At 45.9% G+C, this 25,188-nt stretch overlaps 1 protein-coding gene across 1 annotated transcript in view; it reads left to right on the forward strand.

Annotated features, from left to right (window-relative positions):
• Nucleotides 1-25,188, forward strand: part of Wipf3 (WAS/WASL interacting protein family member 3) — a 138,108-nt gene that overhangs the window by 91,147 nt on the left and 21,773 nt on the right. Inside the window, exon 3 of the mRNA XM_026785948.1 lies at nt 24,719-24,851. Within this exon, the coding sequence (XP_026641749.1) occupies nt 24,719-24,851 (133 nt within the window). The remainder of the gene's footprint in view (nt 1-24,718; nt 24,852-25,188) is intronic.

The raw sequence follows: 25,188 nt of genomic DNA on the forward strand, positions 1-25,188 counted from the left end.
TCCAACATTTAAGTGTCTTTCAAACATTTTAGAACCCTCTGTTGAGAGTTCTCTGTTTAGGTCTGTACTCCATATTTTAAAATTGCATTATTTGCTGGTCTACAAGAGCTAGTACCAGGACAGGCTCCAAAACCACAGAGAAACCCTGTCTCGAAAAACCAAAAAATAAATAAATAAATAAATAAATAAATAAATAAATAAATAAATAAATAAAAAAAGAAAAGGATGAGCAACAACTTGCCGGTGGGCCGAGTGAGACTGTGTAAAGTTGATGGTGTGTGACAGCAGTGGCGGGCACCTCCTGAGTGGCTGCTAGGCCTGGAGCTATGCCAGGCCCTCAGCATGGGTGACTTGTGTTAGAATTCATCAGGGACAGCCCTGGTGGACCAGGTGAGAGAACTGAGGGTCAGAGAGGCACTGACAGGCCCAGGCTCACAGACCCACTCAGTGGTGGGGCTGCATTCCTCTTCAGTTCCTGGGTGTGCACTGCTGTCTTCTGCCTTGTACACTCAAGACACCAACAGTTCTAGGACCACGGCCTAGAACCACGGCCTAGAACCACGGCCTAGCTGTGTGTGACACTAAGCTCTACTCCATGCCCACTGAGCACCTTTGGAGCAGGCGATGGGATTCTTTTCTAAAAATTCATTGATTTCTTTTTTATTTGTGTGAGTGTTTTACCTACATGTGTGTCTGTGAACCACGTGTGTACAACAATGTCGGGGGCCAGAAGAGGGTGTTGGATGCCCTGGAACTCAGGTTACAGACTGTTGTTAGCCACCAAGTTGGTGCTGGGAATAAAGCCAAACCTAGCTCCTCTTCAAATGCAGCAAGTGCTCTTAACCACTTCCTCAGACCTAGGTGATATTATTCTAGTTTTAAGAAGCACAGAGGGGCTAAGAATTTATCCAGGGGTGCACAGCTACTATTCTGTTAAGGCTGAAGTCTGAACTCGGGCAGGATGGCACCAGCCCTAATCTCCAGTGTGAGGCCAGCTGCCATTGGCTAGAGATCAGAAAGCACCGAGGGTGTGTGATTCTCAGCCACTGTTGGTGCCCTTTGGAATCTGCAAGCGAGAAAATGAATGGGGTCACATTCCCCAGACCTTGTACATGGCACCCAAGACTCCTTCCTATACCCCAAGCTGCTGGAGCTACTCCTTTCTTTCCCATTCTTTTCTTTGTGGATTCGTTGCTTTCCCATTTATGTATTTGTTTCTTCCTTTAAAGTGAAATTTAAAAAAAGGTAGCAGTTGAGTTTCCAAATAAAACAGTGATGTAGCAGCAGAGAATCCCATTGGGGAGGTGGGGCCGAGGCAGAGGAGCCACAGCCTTCTCAGCATGAGCTCACACAGTCTCTGCTACCAGTGACTATGGGCACACGGTGGGGACAGTAAGTGCCCGATAAGCTTAGCGGCAGCATGCTCAGTCCTTACCGTGACCAGGCCATCACGTGAGGTCCTGTACCCAGGCTGACAGAGCTGCAGGGGCTCTGCCCCCGAAAAGTGTAGATTCCTGAGTCCAGAGCAAAGCCTATCCCTGCTCCGACAGAGAAATGGTTTTCTAGTCCCAGATCAAGGGTGCCTTGGTAGTGTAGTAGTGAGTATAATCCCTTCCTATTCCCAGAAGTTTGAGCAGTATATTGTCTCTTCGTTACTTCCTACCTCCAGGTTCCTGGAAGTGTCATTTTTAAAGAGTCTTTTTTGCCACCTAAAGAGTCACCCTCCTCTTCCCAGACTTGCTCCTCCCATCATCTGAGCGCTTCTCCTGAATGAACAGACAAGAACGGGGTGAAGAATGAGAGAGGGTCTGGGGGCTAGCAGCTAATGAGTGACTCAGAGTTAGACGGCTATGCCATGGCCAATGCCAGACGCTGGTAGACGCCTGGCTCCTCACTTTATTCCCCGAGTTGGCACTGAGGTCCCAGGTAAAGCTACTGTGAGCTGGCTAGTCCCTGCTTCATATCTTCAACCTGCCTGTGCCCCGAGAGCCAAGAGTGGCCTCTCTGCCATGTTATATAAGAACACCTCCAATACCTCCAGACTCCATTAGAAATGCTATGTAAAGCAAATGTAGCTATGTCAGAAACAGCAAAGTTAGGAGCAACAACAATTAACACTTGGGAAATCCTTGAAAAGCCAGAACGAATCCTTCAGTACAACCGTCCCCGTTCTAATTTGTTATTATTTTCTCAGAGAATAGACCCTGTACCTTTGCTCTCCATGGAGGTATTTAAAAGCTCACAGAATGCTTGTGGTGCTCCTGTTCTGTAGACGGTAGCAATAGATTACCATTTCCATAAGATCCGTGCACACTGGAGGAGTCTCCGACTGTGTTCCAAGATGCTGACAGCAGGACTCCACCTGCACCACGTGGAGCCTTGGAACACAAAGGTGTGAAAATGTGTTTGTGTCCTTTTAGCCCTCTGTTTGGATTGCATTGTGGGAAGCTGTGGGCTTCAGCAGGGATCCTGTAATGGCACAGCCCGCTGTGCGAAAAGGCAAAGACCATGCATGAGTTTTAGAGCTAGGCAGATTGAAACCTGAATCGCAGGAGCCATTTCCTGGCTGTGATGAGCAAATTATATAACAACTCTGAGCCTCAGTTTCCCCACGTATCCTTGGGAATAATATGGCCACTTCCTGGGGTCCGTTGGCCCTATCATAGAAACGTCAAGAAGGGAGGAACTGGGTTTTTTGCTTGTTTGTTTTAATGTGTTCTGAACATTTTGGGGATTGCTTGGCACACGGTGACACTTGTAAACACATATGGGATGAATGAATCCTTGGCTAACAGTGAGGATCCGAGGATGGCAGAGGATGTTCGCCAAGTGTCTCTGATAAACAGCAGCACCAGTTGTTTCAGAGAGCAGAAACAAACCCAGTCAAAGGTCTGTGTTCACCCAAAGCTGCCAGGATAGACAGAGGTTAAGATAAAGACTGGGAGCCCCAAGCTGACAGTCACCATCAGTCTGAAAGGAGTCCAAAAACGGGAAGCAAAAAGCATTCCTTGGGGTTGTCTGTGGTTTCTGGCTCACTCTGCCAGGTTGCCCTGCCTGTGGATTCCGTGGTTCCGTTCTCCCAGGAGTGGCCTTCCCTTTCTTTCATGCTGAGTTTAGTGCCTCTGTGTCCACGCCACAGCAGGGAGCATCTGGGACAGCAGATCTGAACCACACGGCTCATCTCTGCTGCGGTGTCTCATGGGGGAGTGCCTCACCCACTCCAGGGAAACTGCAGCACAATTTAAGTACTTTCAACATTTGGAGATGGTTTTGCTTTGTTGTTGGACAACAGCAGCAGATAGTGCTGAAGGGAAGGCCACCTGTCTCTGGATGGCTTCATCATCATACCAGAATGAGAATTCTAGATGACCTGGCTCTAAGCCCTCTCCTTGGGTTCTAGAGCAGCTCCATGAAGCTGAGGTTAAATGCTATGACCTGGTCGTTCTCTGTCTGAGCCAAACATTTTTTTACATTCTACTGACAGGGAACTTGGAACACAGGTAGAATATTTTCTGTGTACTAGTTGTTATTTTAAAAATGAGAGTTGATTTTATAATTAGTTCTTATTTGTTTTACTTAATAACACTTTTATATTGTTAAGTTTTATATATGTATGTATGTATGTATGTATGTATGTATGTATGTATGTATGTATTTGGATGTAAACAGCTGGCTGAGATGGAGGTGAGACTGACCATGAGTTGACAACTGTTGAAGCTAGATGGTAGCTCCTGGGGGTCATTATACGTCTGACCATTTGTGTATGGCAATAATTTACTATAACTGAAAAGAAACCTCCCTATGCCTTAAATAACTCTTGTGACTTGAGAGAACCAGGAGACTGTAAGCCTGCTTTCTATAATTCAGAGAGGTGTTTGGGGGACCAAATACTGATGCTTTTTAATTTAGCAAAGTGAGATTTGCATTAGCAGGAACCTGCTTGAAAGACATGTTGTCCTGCTCTGTTCCATGCAGTCCCACTAGAACTGAGCTCTGGTTCTTTTAGGATTAGATATTGTGGCTTTTGACCTCCTTTGCCATCCGGGTGTTCCCATTAACCACTGGGCCGGTCAGTCGCATGGTTTGAGGTTCTTCTCCCTTTAAAAAAAGAACGAGTGACTTTTGAGTGATGTGCAAGAAGCAGTAGGCTCCCTTGGGCGTCTCCCCGGCTGTTGTCTATCCATGTGACACCAGAAGGAGAGGATGCCAGCAAGCAGCATGCTTTGCAATACTGTTGCATTTGCTGTTCTCTGCCCTGGCCCGAGGCATCTGTCTGGTTGCTGTTTCTTCCTCAGACAAGCACAGAGAACATTGTGGTAGTTATTACAGCAAAATTCTCCCCCTCTGCAAATCTTCGGAAGGCCAAGGTCACTAAAATATGTACAAATTTTCACCTTCAGCATTTTCTGTGTCTGACCACATTCTCTGAGATGGAACCTCTGGGTATAGTTGCATGGACATAGCTGATAAGGTGTATATTAGAGATTAAAGTACATATAACTATATACATGAGCATGTAAGAGCATGTGACATGGATAGTTTGCATATTACATACAGTTATTGAAGAAGAAAAGGAGACAATCACAAAGATGAGAAAGGTCCCTGAGTGTGCCTGGAAAAGAACTTTGTGTAGATTGCCATATATTCTAAAACGATGTACATGTGGTGACAAGGTTTTCTAGATGATTGAATCTGAGACCATGTTTCAAAATCATCTTAAGAGCTAAGAGCATCAGAAAAATACATCGTCCTTTCCTCTGCGCTCCCCCTCCCCGCCCCATTTGCTGGCACTGACCTCTTAACCATGTGCGAATGTTTTCAGCTGAATCACCCATTCCTGTCCTCCAGCTGGGTAAAAACATTGCCACATCTCACAGGACTGCTCATCCCCTCTCTGTCCCCACTCCGTGTCTGGAGGAAATGCAGTGGTTTACATCCAAGGCCTAAGCATTCCTTGGGTGATAGTGCCAGGCATGGAGGTTGGCTTGGATAAGAGCAGTTAGCCAAGCCACAGAGCTGGGAGTGTGTGAAGTCTGCGAAGCTCAGTGTTGTGTTTTCCAGCCTGGAGGTGACATGTGGTCCAGACAGGATGCAGGAGCTGAGCTTCCTCATGTGGCTTCATCAGTGCCTTCAGTGTGTGTGACCTCAAGCTCCTCTGCCCCTCTGTAGAACAGTTCCTTTCTCATTCTCTCTTTCCTTCCCTTCTTCCCTCCCCTCCCCTCTCTCTTTCTCTCCCTCCCTTCTTCTCTCCCTTTCCTAAGTAATGTCTGAAGAAAAGATTACTCTAAAGCTTAAAATGTTTTGTTTTGGAGACAAGGTCTCCTGTCTTCAAGGTCCCAGGTTGGTTTTGAACTCACTACATAGCAAAGGATGGCCTTGAACTTCTAAATGTTTGCAGTTCTGAGAACTGAATCTAGGGATTTGTGCATGCTAAGCAGGTACTCTAGCAGCTGGGCTACATTCCCAGACCTTAATTGTGTCTGTCAAAGGGTGGATTTTGATATAAAATGTGAGAAGTCTGGATGATAGGACATGGTCAACAAGACAAACAACAGCCTATAGAATGGGAAAAGATCTTCACTAACCCCACATCAGACAGGGGTCTGATCTCCAAAATATATAAAGAACTCAAGAAATTAGACACCAAAAGAACACATAATCCAATAAAAAAAAAAAGGAGTACAGACCTAAACAGAGAACTCTTAACAGAGGAATCTAAAATGGCTAAAAGACACTTAAGGAAATGTTCAACATCCTTAGCTATCAGAGAAATGCAAATCAAAACAACTCTGAGATTCCATCTTACACCTTTAAGAATGGCCAAGATCAAAAACACTGCTAACAACTTATGCTGGAGAACTTGTGGGGAAAACGGAACACTTTTGCATTGCTGGTGGGAATACAAACTGGTACAACCTCTTTGGATGTCAGTGTGGCGATTTCTCAGAAAATTAGGAAACAACCTTCCTCAAAACCCAGTAATACCACTTTTGGGTATATATCCAAAGGATGCTCAATAGTGCCACAAGGACATATGCTCAACTATGTTCACAGACAGAACCTGGAAACAACCTAAATGTCCCTCGCCGGAAGAATGGATAAGAAAAATGTGGTACATTCACACACTGGAGTACTGCACAGCAGAAAAAAAATAATGACAGCTTGAATTTTGCAGGAAAATAGATAGAGCTAGAAAACATTATTTTGAGTGAGGTAACCCAGACACAGAAAGACAATTATCACATGTACTCACTCATAGATGGTTTTTAAACATAAAGCAAAGAAAACCAACCTACAAACTACAATCCCAGAGAACTTAGACAACAATGCGGACACTAAGAGAGACTTATATAGATCTAATCTACATGGGAAATAGAAAGTAAAAAAAGACAAGAGTAAATTGGGAGCATGGAGACCGTGGGGGAGGGTTGAAGCAGGGAGGGAAGAGACAGGGAGGGGAGCAGAGAAAAATGTAGCGCTCAATAAATATCAAGAAAAAGAAAAAGAAAAACAGAACAACGAAAAGGGCATTTCTGTTAGGATACGCTGTTCTCGGGCATGTTACTTCCTTGTTGCCTTCTCCCTTTTCCTCGGAGAGTCAGAGTATTTCTCCAGAGGACTCCTTCTCTCTGCAGGCAGACACAGATGCCCTGCTCCGGGCTCTGACAGACACAACATCATGCTAGGTTTCTGATTGGGAAGGCAAATGGGGTGTGCTCAAAGTCTCTGGGGCAATAGGGTCTTTTCCAGGGCAATTACAATGGCACCTTCATATTGTCACTCAAAATAGGGAGTTTCCAATACCTCACAGTTGGACAGAGTCCCATCCTCTCTCTTGGCACCCACACTAGAGAAAAGGTGAGAGACGTAGATCACCGGGAATAACTTGGAGTCTGCTGAAGGTATTTCTTTACCCTGCTGGGGACCCATGTGTAGCTATACAGAGCCCGCCTTGCATTGTACAGAGCCACCTCGAGGTGTGCCACCAAGTCTTGCTCTCCCCTGGCAATTTTACCTATCCGTCTTCCTTCCTAGGTGTTCCGGTGGACTCTAGAAACCACAGTCAGTTAACCCAGTAATACATCTTTTTGAACCAGCTTTGGGATTAGGCTAAGCAGCCTTACTTGGGGACCCATAGTATCTGGCACAATAATGCTTGTGACTGAGGTCGATAGCAAGGGTGAGAACTAGCTGAGTCACACTGCTGACCATTTTTGGACTTTAATCTCTGCATTCTGTCCCCTCATTTCCAGGCAGCCCTTGTCGCTGAGGTGACTTGAGCATCTCCTAAAACTGGACAGAGAATGCTGGGAGAATTGGGCACAGGACTTGCCACGGTGGCCTCCTGTAGTAATGCTTGTCACATGGGCCTTCCTGTGGCTGGGGCCCTCTTTGTTTAAACATTGCCTCACAGCATCATGCCTAATAAGCATCGACATTCTCAACCAAGCCATTATGCTCCTGTCCTGGAGGGTGTGTGGCCTTTCTTGGCTAAATTCCTTTTTTTGCTTTCTGTACTTCAGCCTTGTCCTCGAAATGCTTTCTGTTTCATTATGGCTGACAAGAGGATGAAATGAATAAATACGTACAAAAGCATTTTGTAGGGAGTCACAAAAGTCACTGGCCATGCTGGTTTGTGTGTATATTCTCTTTCCCCTTTCGTACTAGCATCCTAGCTTTGATATTAATATAGCGTGTTGTAAAACAGAAGCTCACATTGCATCATAACATCATGGCTAATAGATAATAATCTCACCTATTTAAACATTGCTCTGGGGCTGATTTGTTGGTGGCCTGCCCTCCCCCGCCCCCGTGGTGGTACTCTGTGAGGAAGAAGACCAGTACATCCCTTGCCCTGTGCAGTGGCAGCATCACTGAGTCAATGGGATGTCTAGTTTTCGAATCTGATGTTAGAGGTGCTGTCATAAAAAACATTCAAAGTTTGTATCCAAGGTGCATGCCTCTCAGAATGTCCTGTGTAGTTATAGAATCCTGTTCTAAGGCCCCTATGGGAAGGATTTCCAACTGTGACTCCGTTCTTTAATCCCAAATGAGATGAAACTGGAGGCTAAAATGTGGTGTGTGCCCTTCCAATGTGTGCACGCTTGCCATCTCCCAATGACCACCAATAATCAGATTGTATTTATGCATGACACCCTTTGGCAAGAGGTAGGCTGGTTTGACATGCTCTTTGAAAGTCGTGACAAGCTGAAGGTCCTGTGTCACAGGTGAGGGGTGAAGGTCACTGTGGTGTGACCCAAGCCAGATCGCTCACTTGCAACTGTCAGATTTCTTTTGGCAAATGTTGGTGGCACCCAGTATCCTCAGCCTCCGCCCTGCATCTAAAGTATGTATTTTATGTGCTGAAACTGTGCCCCACACCACTGCCAAAAATCACACATTGAAGCCCCAGTACCTCTAACTGACTGCATTGGGAGACAGGGCCATTGGGGGCAGGCTCTAATCTGCTAAGACCTCTGTAAGAAAAGGAACTCATTTGCAAATCTGCATAGAATGAAAGACCTGGTGAGGCCCTGGGGGACTCTAGTGAGATCCAGGGGGACCCTAGTGAGACCTTGGGGGGACCCTAGTGAGGTCTGGGGGTCCCTAATGAGGCCTGGGGGACCCTAGTGAAGCCCAGGGGGACCCTAGTGAGGTCTGGGGGAACCCTAGTGAGGCCCAGGGAGACCCTAGTGAGACATGGGGGGGACCCTGGTGAGGTCTGGGGGTCCCTAGTGAGGCCTGGGGGACCCTAGTAAGGTCTGGGGGACCCTAGTGAGGCCCAGGAGAACCCTCATAAGGCTCAGGAGGACCCTAGTGAGACCTTGAGGGGACCCTTAGGAGAACTAGGAAGACCCTAGTGAGGTCTGGGGGACTATAGTGAGACCTGGGGATTCCCTACTGAGCCTAGGCAGGACCTATTCTGTGAGGATCCTAATGAAGCCCAAGGAGGACCCTCGTGAGGCCTGGGTGTCCTAGTGAGGGCCACCCCCAAGCTCAGGAAGGAGGCCTCTGGATTTACTAACTGGTGACTCCTTAATCTTGGACTCCTGACCTCGAGACAGTGAGAAATCAATTCCGACTTAGGGCAGCCCAGCTAATAATCAGTGTTTGGGAATCACGGGCATACCAACTCACCCTGAAGATGAGCAGCAGCATTCCAATGACCCCTGAAGCATAGGGTCATTCCTATTTGGTCGGTTCGGGAGAGCCTGGCTTCTGCACGCACAGCTGTCCCCACCACACTCAGCAGGAAAAGCCTACTGAAACATCTGTGTTTCTAGAACCTGTGTCTTGGCTCTTATTCCTCTGCTGCCGCGTGCCCACATTCCCGAGTGTGTGCACAACTTTGCTACCTTCCTTTTCTGGCTACTTAGAAAAGCACACAGACTCTCTGTGTCCAAGGAGTGGTTGACTCCAAAAGCTGAGGCCTCTGCTTCAAAGGACACAGATGCTGAAGGTGCTTCAGCATTATGTATTTCAGAATCGATGGACAGATTCCTGCTATTTCTGGAAGCTTATGTGGAGAGTCCGATCAATTCCTGGCAGCCTCGCATCATCTTAGCATCCATTATAGATTACCTCTGAGCAAGTGCAGAGCACTTTGCCCTGCTCATCTGCTACGCAGGAGCCGCTGACTTCCTCTTCCAGATCTCCTGGTTCCTGAAGACGCTTGATGGCAGGCTGGTGTGCCTGGACCCCTAGACGGATCCACCTGCACCACAGGCTGGGTCCCCGGGTAGAACTGGGCTGAACAAAGTACACACGGACCACACAAGTCATGAAAACCAGATGGGGACCTTCTTTATTTTATTAATATTTTATTTTTACAAATAATCTGACTCCTAATTCGGTTTTAATTCTTGCCCTTCTCCTTTCCTCGCTCCACCTGGACTTCTTGTGCTGTTTCCTTTATGCTGCCAGAGTTAGAAAATAAAAATATAAAACACACGCTTCAATTCAGATGAAAAACAACAAAACAGTCAGGTGTGGTGGCACATGCCTATCAGCCTAGTATTCAGGAATCAGAGGCAGGTGGATCTCTGGGAGTTCCCTGCTAGGTGGGGCTACATAGTGAGACACTATCTGAAAAAAATAAGATAAAAAATTCAGCAAACAAGTAATTGCTTTAGAACAAGTATGGAGCAAATGTGGCCATACTTACATATAAAGTAGTCATGGAGCTTAAAGAGTGTACTTTTGTATCTGGCAGTCTTAGGGCATATTTATGTTTTCTGGATATATATGTTTATCTGTCTACAAAATATTTCTTTTATAGACTCGTTTCTTTTCTCTGCCATAAACCCAGGACTCATCTCTTCATCTGTATGTTCTGGGGAAGGTAATAATGTCTCTCCTTTATTTAAGTTTATACATTGCTTCTTCTATTGTGGATTATGTTACTTGAGACTACTCATACTTGATCAGGTTTGGTTTCCCGCACCCAACACAGTGGCTCACAACCATCCCTAACTCCAGTTCCAGGGGATCGATACTGCTTCTGACTTTCTCAGGCACCAGGCAAATTCATGTCACATACACACAAACAGGCAAAAAACACTCTGACACATAAGAAAAAAATAAAGAACTAAAGAACCAGGCTGGCCTCAAACTCACAGAGTTTGCCTGCCTATGCCTCCTGAGTGCTGGGATTAAAGGCGTGCGCCACCACCGCCCAGCATCCACCACTGACCAGCATCTGTCACTGCCAAGCTCCTTAACCCTTTTTATACTTGACTTTTGTGGGTTTGGTTTGGTTGTTTATTTTGAGGGGGCAAAGTTCTTGGTTTGTTTTTTATTTGTTTTTGTTTGTTTGTGTTGTTTTGTTTTATCTTGGTTCTTTGAGACAAGGTCTCACTCACTATATAGCCCTGTCTGGTGTGGAACTATCTAGGCAGAGCAGGCAGGCTTCAAACTTTCAGGGATTCCTTGGCTCTGCCTCCCAGGGACCAGAAGTCACTATACTGTGTGCGTGATTTCATTTCTGATAGCCTCTACTCTTATAGGAGTTTAGTTCTTAGCAAAACTGAACAGAAAGTAATGTTCCCACATACTTCCTGCCCTCCAAAGACATATCCCCCACAATGAAAAAAACAGATTTTTCACCAAATGCTTAAAGATTCTTCATTTTTCAAACCCCCCTTTTGATGGTGTCATTATTCAGAATGAAGAGAAAAATTACCAAAGATTATGATTCTTAAAGATGTTTATGTGATGGTGTTCTGCAGCGAATATCTTACATTCATATTACAACATGGTCTTTTTTTTCTGCCAGTACAGTGTAGTTATTGAAGTGAAATTAACTAAACTGCAGGTCAGAGGAGTAGCTGGCAGGCCAAGGGCAGCAGCTACTTGACTGAATTAATGTTCTTGTCCTTAAAGCATCTAGGACAGCAGGATGCCTCTTGGTCTTTTCATCTTCCAAAGCAGGGCTGTACCTGCTTCCTTCATGGTGAAACTCACTGGGCTCACAAAGAGGCAGGGGTCCATCTGTCTAAAGAAAGGACAGAACAGCAGTAGCTCCGGGGTTACGGCAGTGAAGGTTGCATCAGCCCACGCCACGCCAATCGCAGAGAGCCCCAGTCAGCAGACCTAATTTTAGGAGGTGCAAGACAGAAATACAGTTGAGAGGAACAAACTAAAAATAATTCCTCTCTAATCCCTGCAGTTCACATCCTCAGACTGAATGTGTTCATTTAAGCAGATGAAGTCCTTGTCGTGGTTGGCATGATGACCTCACAAGGAGCAGTGGGACCCGCGTTCTCTTGGAGACCCTGCAGCTGTTGTGAATGGCCACTTCTGTCCTCTTAAAGTGCTGGCATCCGGCTAAACTAATGTGACTGTGTTTTCAGGAGGGTTAGCAGCGACCCTGTTTTGTTAAAATAATATTCACGGAGCAGCGTGAATGGGAGCCTGTTGTGTGAGGCAGGCCTCTGGGGTGCCCACAGGCCTCTTCTGCCATTATCATGGAGAATATTTATTTTTATTTTTTATTCACACTGTGTTTATCACATTGAAGAGCAAGGTTGGTTTGAGTGAATTTTTGGAGTTTAACATGTACTAAGTACTGGAAAGGTGGTTTCAGACATTATTACTATCTCAAGGGACATACTTAAGGGGACAGATACAGGTCAAGATAGGTACGGCATCCAAACACTGGTTTGCGGTTGTGAGTGAGATGCTCAGAAATCCTTGTCTGTTGTTGGAAGGGTCAGAGAGCAACTAAGGCCAGACAAACCCAGGACCTGTGTGAAACTGTTGATGTTGGCTGGAATGAAATGCTTTCCACCACTTCCCCGCAAAGCTGCTGCGCTCATGAATGGTGTGTGTGTGTGCGTGCGTGCGTGCACGTGTACGTGCATGCATGTGTATGAGTGGAATGTGTAAGAGAGTATGTGAGTGTGTGCATGCATGTGTATGAGTGTAATTGTGTGTGTGCATGCATGTGTGTGAGTGTAAATGTGTGTGTGAGTATGTGTGAGTCTATGCATTCATGTAGGTGAGAATGTGAGTGTGTGTGCATTCATGTGTATGGGAGTGTAAGCATGAGTGTGTGTGTGTGTGTGTGTATGTGTGTGTGTGTGTGTGTGTGTGTGTGATGTTGCCTTAGCTTGGGTGGCAGATGTATCACAGAGGCAGTGAAGATATAAGACACCCTGAAGTTGCAGAAGTCTCCAGGAGGCAGTAGGTTCCTATGGGCGGCAGTAGGTTCCTATGGGCGGCAGTAAGCATCTACCAAATCTCTTCTGCCTTCACGTGCAGGAAAGCCCAGCTGCTCCTGCCTCACTTGACCCAACTGTGGAGAGAGAACATTTTGTTTTGAGTCTGGTTGACTTGAAGAATGCTCCTGGGCTGTGTGTCAAGGTGAACTAACAGGCGGTGTGCAGAGGTTGTGTGTGCACTCGTGTGTGCTCCTATGTGCACATTTGGGAAATGGTGGCAAGGGCCTGGCATAGCTGCTGAAAGGGAGCATCATCATTCCAACACTCCATGGCATACATGGGTGCCTGAGGCCTACACATGTCCAGTAGGCTCACTCTCACCAGAACGTCTCGTATCAGCTCTGGCACCGCGTGTGGACAGACTGCACTGGATGACAGCCAGACTGGCATTGAAGATGAGGCTGGCGGGAATGCCACTCCTTTGTCATTAGGAAAATGTCAGGTGTGATTGCTCTGAATGTTGAAACTTTCTTGTAGTGCAGGTGCTTCGTGACTGTGAATGAGTCAGGGAGACCCAGGGACATCATAGCAAGATGTCAGTGGGACCAAGAAGTTCCCGGCCGTTTGAGGATGTAGGACCACCAGTGTGCGTCTCAGACATGTGCCAATTACTGAAAATGAAAGAGTGTGCAAAGTCGGCATGTAAAACAGAGCAACAGCATGTATGAGTGTGGTTTGAGTATGTTCATGGTGTTTGCTCTTTAGGGACACTTTTTGGAATAAAAGAGATGATAAATCTATTGAGCTATGTGGAGTTGCAATCTAAAGAATATGTCAACACTGATACTTTTAAAATTCTTTTTGTACCTGTTTAGTGTGTGTGTAGCAGGTGTGCATGTGCATGTGTGATGTATGTGTCCATGTGGAGGCCAGAGAACAACGTGCAGGAATCGGTTCTCTCCTTCTACCATGGAGATCTCCGGCCTTGAAAGTGTCTTTCCCTTCTGAGCCATCTCGCCGGCCCTGTTGCTTTTATTATTTTGAAACACAATCTATTGATCATCTACTGATCAGCTGCTATGAGACTCTCAACCTCTTAGACCATCCTCTTACCCCTCCCTTCCTTCTTCTTCCTGACATGAGGCTTTTGCTGCTGTGCTCCTCGCTTCCTTTGTGGTGCTCTGCCCTGTAAGCATGGCACTGTGTTAGTCACACGTTGCTCTGATGCATCCCCCACTCAAACAGCGGTTTCATGGTTGGCTTGCTCCATCGTTGGAGCCCGAGGGTAGGAGGAGCATCACAGTGGGAAGTGAGTATGACAAGGCAAAGAGGCTCACACCATGGTGGCCTAGAAGCAGAAACAGAGACAGAAAGCGGCAAGACACAAAGTATTTCTTCCAAGGAAAACCTCCCAGTGACCTACTTCCTCCAGTCGGGACTGAACTCCCAATATTCCCAATTGTCTACACTATCAAATATAGAATCCATTAATGGGTTAACCTGTTCGTAAGGTCAGAGCCCTCATGCCGCAGTTACTCCCCCATCTCTTGCCTAGGAATGTTGTTTTGTTAGCTTTGGAGACCCAGCTTTCAGCGATAACACTACGACTGTGCTGTTTGCCCTCAGCATTGACAATAGGCCTTGACTCTGCTACGCAGAGAGCAGTTACTGGTGCCTTTACCACGGGTCCGTCTCTCTTTTCTCTTTTGTTTGCTGACTTTTCTCTGTCACATTTTTATTTCATTTATATATTTCAAGTTCGATAGAGTAATATTGACTTTCACAGGAGTGGGTGACAGCCCTGTGTGACAGCACACATACAGATTCGTGCCCTCACCACTATCAATCAGACCACTGTTCAGTTCAAGCCCCCTCCGGAGCTCACCCTCATTACCTCTCGCTAGTCACACTCTTCTTACCCAGTTGCTGGGTATTGTCCCACCTTTTGTTAATCCAGCCTCTGCAAAAGGGTGTTCCGGCAGTTTCCAGTTGTTTCCGCTGCTCCTGTTCCTTTGATTCTTTCTATACATTTAAGACCCACCATGCCAATGTCTATTTTTAACTCTTACTGGGCTTTGACTGGAATTGCACTGAATCTATGAATTGACCTCTTCTCTTTACTGCATCGTGTCCTCCAGCCGACACCCTGAACATCTTCATCGATTTCGTTCTTCTTTTCATCAGAATTCTATGGCTTTTAGAGCCCTACCCTGTGCATAGTTATATGCATTCCTTTTATACTTAGAAGTATTTTGAAGTGTTTTTGAATATTTGATTTCCGGTTGTTTGTCCCCGGTTTACAGAGTAGTGCTCGGCTTCAGCGTACTGGCCCGGTAAGCTGTGACCTTGCCGACTCACCTCCTAGCTCTAGCTGTTTTCTGCAGAGACAGTTGTGCAGCCTGTGAACGGGTAGCTTTACCTCTCTCTTTCCTACTGCCCTGTGGCTCGTTGCTCTCTCCCAGCTGACTGTGAGCACTAGGATTACCTTTGCCATATTAAAGAGATGAGAGGGAGGAGTCTTGCTTTGTGCCTAGCAGCAGGATGCTACCTCACCACTGTTGTTAGCCCCTCGGAATGAACTTCTGTTCTGTTTGCAGAGAGCTCTTATCATGAAAGGATGTTGAATTTTGTTGAGTTTTGTTTGATACCTTTTCATAATCAATTGATACGATTGTATGATTTTTTTTCTTCATCTTTACACTGTTAATATGATGGTTCTGACTGACTGGCAACGTATACAAACACAAACATTCACACATGCTGGCCTCTGTCAACTTCTTTAGCATTAAGGATTTAAAAATATCTGCCTTCTGTTGCATGGTCATATTTGAGTGTTTCCTGCTTTGACTCTAAAACGGTCTCTGAGAGTTTGAAAATCCATGAAAAACATTATTTTCAGGTTTATGAGGTATAAACAGGATTCGTATGAGGCCACTTGGGCTTGTATGATTGCATTTGTCTCACTTTGAGGCCAGCATCTGCTTCACCTCTATTCATCCTATACCTCCTTCCTTTCTCAAAGTTACTGCCTATCTCAGAAGACAGTTTCTCCCTTTTCCTGGGCTGTGAGGGTCTTCTTTATTTTTTGTTTTCAGAGGCAGAGAAGAGGGCAGACATACTCTTTCTTTGGCTCTGGGCAATCATCCAGCCTTTCCCATGCTCCCTTGCTCAGGATGGACCCCATTCCCCTCTGGTTTGAACTAGCTGTTCCGGAAACTAGCGCAGCTGTCATCTGGGACCTTCTTTTTCGGAATGGGAATCACAAGCTTTAAAACAGGAAAAGGTGGGAGTCTGTTGGAAGCTATTAAAGGTGCTGATATTAATAGCCAACATCTATTGAATAATTACTAAGTGCCATGCGCAGAATCATTGCACGGATTACTTCATTAAATCCTCACCACAGTACGTGTGGTTGTTGTTATTATTCTCTTCCCTGTTCGCAGGTAAGAAAATGGAGACTTGAAGGCATTAGATAAGTTGCCAAGGTTATACCACTAATACACAGTAGATCTGGATTCCACTTGAGATGGTGGGACTGTAGCCCAGTCAGTTACAAAATGACACAAATGTAGGAGAAGGTTGTAGGAAGAAGGAAGGTCGATGGTTAATTCAAACCAAGAGAGGATGTTTTGGGTGCCAAGTCAGGAAGGATGGCCTCTATGCTTCATTGGCAGGGCCCCGGAACCTGAGTGAGAGCCAAGCAGTGGTGCCAGCCAAGTTATGAAGCAGAGGCCTTATGATCTCCAAAGGGGCCTGGGGAAGGTTCTGGGATGGAGGAGAAGCATATGGTTTCTCTTTGAACAAATCTGGGAGTCATTGTTCCCCAAGGATCCAGTCCATGCCCAGCCCTAGTAGCTTCTTTTGGGTGGACATGCAAAGAAAATGTGATTGGGGTTAGGTGGGGGCTGAATCTATCTACAATATCATGATACTTCTTGAACTTCTTGGGAATTTTATCATTCCACCCCCTTGGTTATTTTCCCCCTTCTGACTTTTTCCCTATAAGCAATATTCATAAACCCTATCATTTCCCAGTCTAGAAGCCATGTAAACACTGCAGCTTGCCTGCAACCAGCAAGGAGGTGTGAGAGAACTGGAAAGAGACAGACCTGCAAGGCTGGCACTTGAGAACTGTGGGTTACGTGACAAGGGAGTGTCAGGTGCAGATAACTTTCAGCTCAGAATATCAGCCCTCAGCCAGCGGCACAGCGTAGGGTTACTCTCTGCACTTTCCATCCAATGCTCACACCCCTCCCACCTGAAGCATCTGACACACTCGTTAGGCAGTTCAGAGCCAGTTACTCAGCATTGACTGTCATTTCTGGCACTGGCCAAGCCCTAGCACTTAGTTCCTATGGCCCAAGGGTCTCTGAAGCTTTCCCTGCCCTCCAGGTCCTTCCCCTTTCCTTCTGATGCCTCACACCTGCTGACTCCTTCCTGCTCCTGTCCTCACATTGCTTGTGAAGCAATGTCCCCTGGTCCCAGGCCAGAGGTAATTGTCCCAGCCTTATGTCTGCCTTGCATTTCTTGGGTGAAGTCATTATGAAAGGACTGAGAGGCTTGGCATTAAGAGAACCAGGCTTCCCTGGCTTATCTCTCAGTTCTATACTTCTAGGAAGTAAAACCCGTTTCGTGTCTGGGCCTTGTCCATAAACTGGACTTTGTACCCACAATCACACACTATGTTACCATGACAAGTTCTTCAAAGGCTCCTGAAATGAGACGCACAGAGTCCTTGAGATGATGCCAAGATTGCATGAACAGAGAGAGGGAACCAGGTCTCTGTAGAAGCGTGGCTATTTCACGTGAAAGAGAAAGGATGCGAACAGCCTTGGGCTTCAGTTAGGATGAGTGGGAAACACCCCTGCCGGGAGGAGAGAAGCTAGAATGGCAAGCGCTTAAGGACCAGAGGGTTTGCAAATCAGCTGGGAGGGAGCCGTGCTTCTCATTGGCAGTATGTGTGATGTGCTGTTTCCAAGAGAATAAAGCCACACCTATGCATTCTACCAGGCTGATGGCAGGGAGGTGTGTGTGAGAGAGATGCCTGACATTTTGCAGAGCTGCAGTGAGTGGTAAGACTTAGAAACCGAATTATCTCGGGCCACCTCTAGTCCCCTTAAGGTCATTTGTTCTACACCTTTCTGTTTGGTGTAGCATCCTTGAGGTTATCCTTGAGAGTCTTTGGGGGATAGACAAGCAGATCCCTAATTTCCATCCACTCAAAGGCGTAGACTGCCATCAGACAATATCGGAAGCCTGCAGCTGAGAGTCCCCGCTCAGCCGTAACCCACTGATGTCCCCATCTGTATCTTTGAAAGATAGGGTTTTCTTTGTTCTGCTGTTATAAGAACATCATGGAACTGTTGCCATATTGGGATGTGACATTTGGGGTGACCTGGTCTGTGTTCTAGAGCTATGGCTACTATTTTTGATTCCAGCATAAATTCCTATTCTCTTTGAGGTAAGAACTGGTTTTGCATTGACATACATTTTGTCTTAAAGAAAAATAAGAAACCTTGCCCGCTTTAGAGGTGATGTTTAAAGCCTGGGTTGTGCCTTGCTTTCAACTCTTAGCCTAGGGAAATTTGGTTCTCTTACTTCTCATTAAAGTTTTCATTCAGATCTAACGTAAGTTTTTAAATCAAGTTTTCCTATAACTTAAATCTTACTCTTGAATCCCAGGAATATTGGCATCATTGAAAAAGAGAGTGGTTTCAAATTGAATTTGCACTTCTAGGGGCAAAACATTCTAGAAATATATCGTAGTCACTGTGCTATCGCTGTGAAGAGACACCAAAACCAAGGCAACTCTTATGAAAGAAAGCATTTAATTGGAGCTAGCTTATGGTTGCAGAGGTTTCGTCCATTATCATCATGGTGGGGAGCATGGTGGCATGCAGACATTGGAGCAGTAGCTGAGAGCCACACCCTGATCTGTAAGCAGAGAGGCAGAGAGAGCCAGGGCCTGGCATGGGCTTTTGAAACCTCAAAACCCACCCCCCGAATGACACACTTCCTTCAACAAGGCCATATCTATAAATCCTTCTAATCCTTTCAAATAGTGTCACTCCCTGGTGACTAAACATTCAGATATATGAGACTTCGGGGGCCATTCTTAGTCAAGCAAACAGAGGGTGTAAGTGAGAAGACACCGGGGAGTCAGGGATTTGAGATAACCTCAAAGGCCATCGGTTTTCTCCCACACCTGCCTGCTTTCTAAAGACAGGCAGGCCGGGTCTGTGGAGTCAGGCTCAAGGCTCTGGGTTATACAGAGATAGTTAGAAAAATGCCTATAGCTGAACAGGCAAAACAAACAAACAAAACCCTGTATTCTCTGGTTATAGGAAAGGAAGAACATAGTTTCTGAACTTAATAATGAGAATTTTAGAGAATTTTAATTCCAAAACGAATTCTAAGTCCTTTAAGTAGGAAATATTTGAAAACTAGTAAGATACATGTTGGGGGTAGAAAGAGTAGAAACTGTGGAGAGAGGAAAATTCAAGGCATGTGCAGATAGAGCCAGTAGTCCAAACATTCCAGAGCCACAGGTTCAGAAGGGCATGAGACACGTAAAGAAACTGGATTTCAGACAAAAAATATATGGCTATTTTCACTGAGAATGAACTTATAAATAGTTCATGGGACTTGAGGGTAAATAGAAAATTTCTCAGTTACTAATGTAATGTGTAAACTAATGTGTTTTATGACATCATCTAGGAATGGTGGTGGTGGTGGTGCTGCTGCTGCTGGGTAATCATGGGAGCCCAGGCAGGGACATGAATGTTTTATTCTGCGTGAGATGGAAAGCCGCTGCAGGTCGTGTGTGAGGTGACATGTCTGGGTGGCTGGTGCTCTGCTGAGGGTAGGGAGCACAGAGCTCTGCTTCTGCCTTCCAGGATCCTGAGGCTCCTTGGAAGAGTGCCAAGAGACAAGTCTAAAAAGATCAAAGAGACAGTTCAAGTCAAGGTCTAGAGGTGAGCTCCTTGGTGAAATGGAACATTTGGGCTGGTCCCTTAAGGGCCTTGGGCTGCAGTGAGTTTGAGTTGAATTCCTAAGAGCAGTGGGAAGACAGAAAAAGAATAATGTGGAGGAGAGTGGCATGGCCAACTGCATGCCCCTGGTAAAGGTCACTCTGGCTGCTCTGTGGAGGAGGGCAGGGCAGCAAGCGTGAGAGCTTGCTTTACCACACAGCCTGCAGGGGACAAAGCAGGAGCCTGTGAGGGAGGGGCAGCCTGGAATGGGACAGGGAAAGAAGCTCCATCTAGTCAGCAGAGAGTTGTACCACTGCATGATATAACCTTTTACGGGGTAAGAAACAGGCCTGGTCTCACCTGTATCCTGCAGCATCGACGGGAGGCTCATCCTGTGTCTCCAAGTGAGAAGCACGCAAGTACACTGTGCTCATGTGTTCTTGGTGTGGATAGCAGGTGTACATGCAGCTTAGACAGTCCATTGATTCCGCTCTTGAATTTAAAATGCAACTTGGAATTCTAAAAATGAAACATGAAAACTGTGTGATGGCAAAACGCCTCGTTCTTGAACAGAGTGACTTAGGTACCATTTGGAATGCAGAGAACGCTGTGTCAGACCTGGTGCGGGAGAGTGGTTTGTTTCCCTCTGAAGGATATTTCAGTCTCTCTCCTGGATGCAAAGTTCCCTGTGTTCTACTACACAAAAAGCCAGGCAGTGGGTACAAGGCAGTGCTATTCTAGCTGTCCTAGCTATCCAGCCTTGGCAAAGAACTACTGAGGCTGCTGAGACCTGTCTGCCCGAAAGTCTTCAAATGCTGGGGTAGCCGAGGGCTGGGGTAACGTGCTGGCCCATGTGCCTGGGAACCTGTGTGTTCTTCATCAGTTTAACAGCCATAAGGGAAAAGCCTGAAATCTGACATCTGCACGAACGTGAACGGAATTGGAATCCTTGGGTTAAGGGGCAGGGGCTGGGGGTGGGGACAGACTCAGATACACAAACACTGCTTTTACAAGCTTTGTTTCAAATGCGGAACCCAGATTTAAATTTGCCTGTGTATGTGAGGATGGGTCATAAAACTACAGAAGACTTCATCAGAAGTAGGTAGAGACTTGAAGGGAGAGGGAAGAGGATAACAAGAAGATGTTAATGAAATATCTGTGGTCTGAAAGCAGAAAGAAAGCTATGGGTATGAGGAAACCAGAAAGAGAAACCCAGGAGGGCAGGGAAGAAAACAGGAGAGGGACTGAATAAGAACAAAACATGTATGAACATGCCATGATTAAACATTTTACTTTATATGCTAGCTTGGAAAAAAAATAAAACGATTGGTCTTAGATAATCTTCGAAAGAAATGCCTGGCTTGATCTGGGTCAAGCAATGACTTTTTCCCTCCTCCTACATGAATACATTTTATATTTATCAAATCCATTCCTCATTCCCCACCTTCAGCTTTCTCCAAGTTTGTCCCATCTCCGTCTTCCCTCCAGTTTATGTCCCTCCACCCTCCATAAATAGATGGGTGATAATAGACAGACAGACAGACAGACAGACAGACAGACAGATGATTGATAGACAGACAGATGATAGATGATAGATAGATAGATAGATAGATAGATAGATAGATAGATAGATAGATAGACAGACAGACAGATAGATAGATAGATAGATAGATGATGGATGGATCTATTGAGTCCAATTAGTGTAATCCAAATATAAGTGAGTGTAGAGCTGTCCGTTATATCTTGCGATCCACCCCCCATGGCCTGAGAACCCTGACTTCTTTCCTCTGGTAGCCATTGACTACCTGTAGCTTCTTACCTCGAGTGGGGCCTTGTGAGCCCTGCCCTACCCCCAGGCATGCCAAGCTATGGACCAGATTAGTCTTGAAAGTCTTGGGTGGCACCCACAGCTGTTGAGAGCTCTCGAGTACAACTGCCCATCATGGGTGGAAGACAGTGTGGCGTCAGTCCTCTGGGAGCTCTCACAATTTTTCCCCTCTGGGAGACCTTCCCTGAGCCTTGGGAGGAAAGTGTGATCTGGATGTCCTGTTTAGGAAGAAGAACTCTACTGATGCTGATTTTCTGCACTTAGTCTCTTGTTGTTCCCTCTGGTAACCTCTCTCCACTACAGAAAGAAGCTTCTCGTGGCTGAAGAGATGGATGGCTCAGTGGTTGAGAGTACTGGCTACCCCTCCAGAGGATCTGGATTCAGTTCCCAGCACCTACGTAACCATTCACAGCCCTTTGGAACTCCAGTTCCAGAGGCTCTGACACCCTCTTCCTGCTTCCCCAGGTTCTAGGCACATGCTTGGTACACAGACTTGCAGGCATACACATAAAATAAAGACATAAATTCCTATTTTTGCTTCTCTGATGAGAAGCGAGAGAACCAGACCCATTTGTGCCAACCTTTTTCATACACGTCAGTGTTACACAGAGGCCAGAATAACAAAGGGAAGCAAGGAGGTGCAGCAGAGGACACATGCTTCAAAATTTTGATCTAGACTGTCACTCCCCTTCCCCAAATAACAGCTGAAGCACTGCTGGTTCATTTATTGGAACAGCAAAGGGACATGGAAGGCTTTTATAATCTGTCCAAATCAGAGCCACCAGCTCTCCAATCTTGCTCCTCCCCTTGGCTCTGCGTTGCTGGTCATTTGATTTTGGTATTTCTAATCTTCTTATCGGTTTGCCTTCGGCTTTCAGCCTCTTTATCCAAAGAGACAGGCTCACGTGTCTACCTTTTCTGTGGTTTCACTTCGCGTTAGGTTCCTGGACTATTATTTCCTTTGAAGCTTACAGTAGCAAAGTGAGTGGACCCAGGCTCTGTATGGACTCTGACAGATTTTTGCTCCCAATCACATTGTTAACAGGCAGGAGCCAGGGTGGCCTTTGCGATGATGGCAGTGTGGGGGTTTCAGACAATGTGGGAGCTTGTTTCCATGGGGAAAGAAAGTGTCCAGGGTTGCTTCCTCTCCCATGCTTATGACTTTAGTAAAGTTATCAATAGCACGGATGGGCCCAGAGTTAAAACACCAGTGGATATTTAGGAATCTTTCCTCCTGCTTCATTATCCTGTAACCATGGTAACAAGGATTCTGAGGGTTGTAGATTTAAAAAAAACACTATAGTTGGAAGGTTGACAAATATTGTATCGTGAGTAGAAATGACTGTCTGTGTAATGTGATCTTCAACATGTGAATGAATGTGTCTTTTTGCCTAAAACCCACTAAGTCTAAAGATATACGGCTTTATTTTAGCAGATGCTGACAGTTCTTCCCTGGCCTGGCTCACAGAGAGCAGGTTGACTGGCGCCTTATGAACGGCAGGAGCAGGAGAGCCCTCTAGTGGGAAATTACCAGGGCACCCAGGAGCAGGAGAGAGTCAAGAGAGAAGGAATGTTTACCAGTGTACTGGAGCCTGTGTTCATTTGCCAATCTGCCATGCCAAAATCACCAGGCACATACTGAGGCACATGCTAAATAAGTAGTAAAATTACAACCATGATTTCAAAGCATCATTCCTCGTGGCCCTCCCCTGAAACATCTGTAAAGGGCAAAATCAGAGAGCAGGGATGGATGTCTTTAGGCAATAAAAGAAACTGAGGGCCAGAAGGAGATGGTTTAGCGGTTAAGAACACTGGCTGGTCTTCCAAAGGACCTTGGTTTGATTGCCAGCACCCACATGGTTGATCACAACCCTTTGCTCTCCTGTTCCAAGAGCTATAGTCCCCTCTTCTAACTTCTGAGGGCACCTGGCAAGCATGTGGTACACAAACAAATGTGCAGTCAAAACACCCACACCTACAAATAATAAAAGTCTGAAGTGGGTGAGGAGACCCTTCCCCGAGGAGTGGTAAGGGATAGGGAGTGCTTGCCAGCATGGGTGCTTCTCAAACCGGAGATTGCAAATCTTGCTCTTTCCCAAGACCAACGTTGGATAGGACCGCCACTGCTGTTGTTTTCCTTGTATTTAGAGAATTGACCCCTATCCCCAGCCATAATGAATAACTGCGATTGTTATTCAAATTTACATGAACAGTCTTATCCCTCTTGCCTAGGGTCCTGATGATTTTACACATTCGGTTCTAAATGACTTTGATTTTAATGGCTTATACAGAATATTTCAAAACCATGTTGTCTAAGAAATAACCTTGTTGCACAAGTGTCCTAAATGCATTTGTGCCGTGACTAGATTTATTGAATGATTTAGAACTGGGGCCCCTGGTCCACTGCTGTGTTACTGACCATCGTCCATGAGTATCTCTAAAGGGTTCACAAAGGGTGTTTCCAGGCAACGAGAACCAGACTTTGGAGTTTGTGCCTTTCAAAGCCTGCTGTGTCTAACCCAAGCCAGAGTCACTGGTGGGAATGTGGACTCCGTGTGGTCAGCCCAGAATACAGGGGCCTTTGCTTTCTTCTCTGGCACTGCACAGCCCAGGGTTCTCTCTGGGGAATCTAACCTCTCTCTGTCAGATCAGACGCATTTCTTAGAAACAATGTCTTACAACTACTAGATCCAATTCAGTCATTCACACGGTCAATCAATCACTCACCCACCCAGTAAATGGAGTTTATAGTCCCAAAAATATACCGTGAGCCCTGACTCCTTATCTTCCTAATTCTCTGACCCTTGGCGGACCCATTCTCTTGAGTGTCCTAGTTCTCCCCTGGGCTACAAGATCATACCTCCCGCAAAACCAGCTTGCAGAGCCTGAATCTGCTTCAGCATAAAAAACAAGAACAAAACAAAAAACCAGCCAACAAACAAACAACACAGTGGCCCACTTCGAACCTGTGAGCAGGTTGGGGATGCAAAACTGGAAGCCCAGGTGTGTGAAGGGGATGTGATTTGGGGCTCCTTGAGACCATCAGGCTCTAGATAGCCTGGTATAGGCCACCTAAAAGAGAGCCTATTTAATGCCCCAGGGAGAGAGGTGTGGGCATAGCTGTATGGGTGTGCTTGGCTTTGGGAATGAGGCAGAAGCGGCAGAACTCCTGTAGGAGAGACATGCAGCTGATGGGAACATTTTGTTTCTCTGCAAATGCTGTGTCTGATGACTGTCAAATCCCAATTCCCTTGCAGGTCAGTACAGATGCACCCAGCTTAAGGAAAACAGACCTGAAAGGTCGGAGTGCATTGTTGGCTGATATCCAGCAAGGAACGCGCCTACGAAAAGTCACCCAGATCAATGACCGCAGTGCCCCGCAACTCGAGAGTAAGTGAGCAACTCAACGGAGACTGCTAGGAGCCCATGGTGGGGTGGAGAGAGCACAGACAGACACAACACTGGCTGGTCTGCATTTCAACCCATGTACTCTGAAACCACCTCAGACACGCTTAAAAGAACAGGCCACACCATGGGCAAGAGAGTCAGACCTTCCTTTCCAAAAGTCCACAGCTGGTAGAGGCTGGAGTATCTTTTCAATAGCAAAACAGCAGGAAAAAAAAAGCTAAAGAGAGCAAAACCAAAACCCCTTCATGAAAGGTAGCATTTTTATTTATTTATTTATTTATTTATTTATTTATTTATTTATTTATTTATTTATTTATTT

Source organism: Microtus ochrogaster, linkage group LG3 (genome assembly GCF_000317375.1).
Source record: "Microtus ochrogaster isolate Prairie Vole_2 linkage group LG3, MicOch1.0, whole genome shotgun sequence".
NCBI classification, from domain to species: Eukaryota; Metazoa; Chordata; class Mammalia; order Rodentia; family Cricetidae; genus Microtus; species Microtus ochrogaster.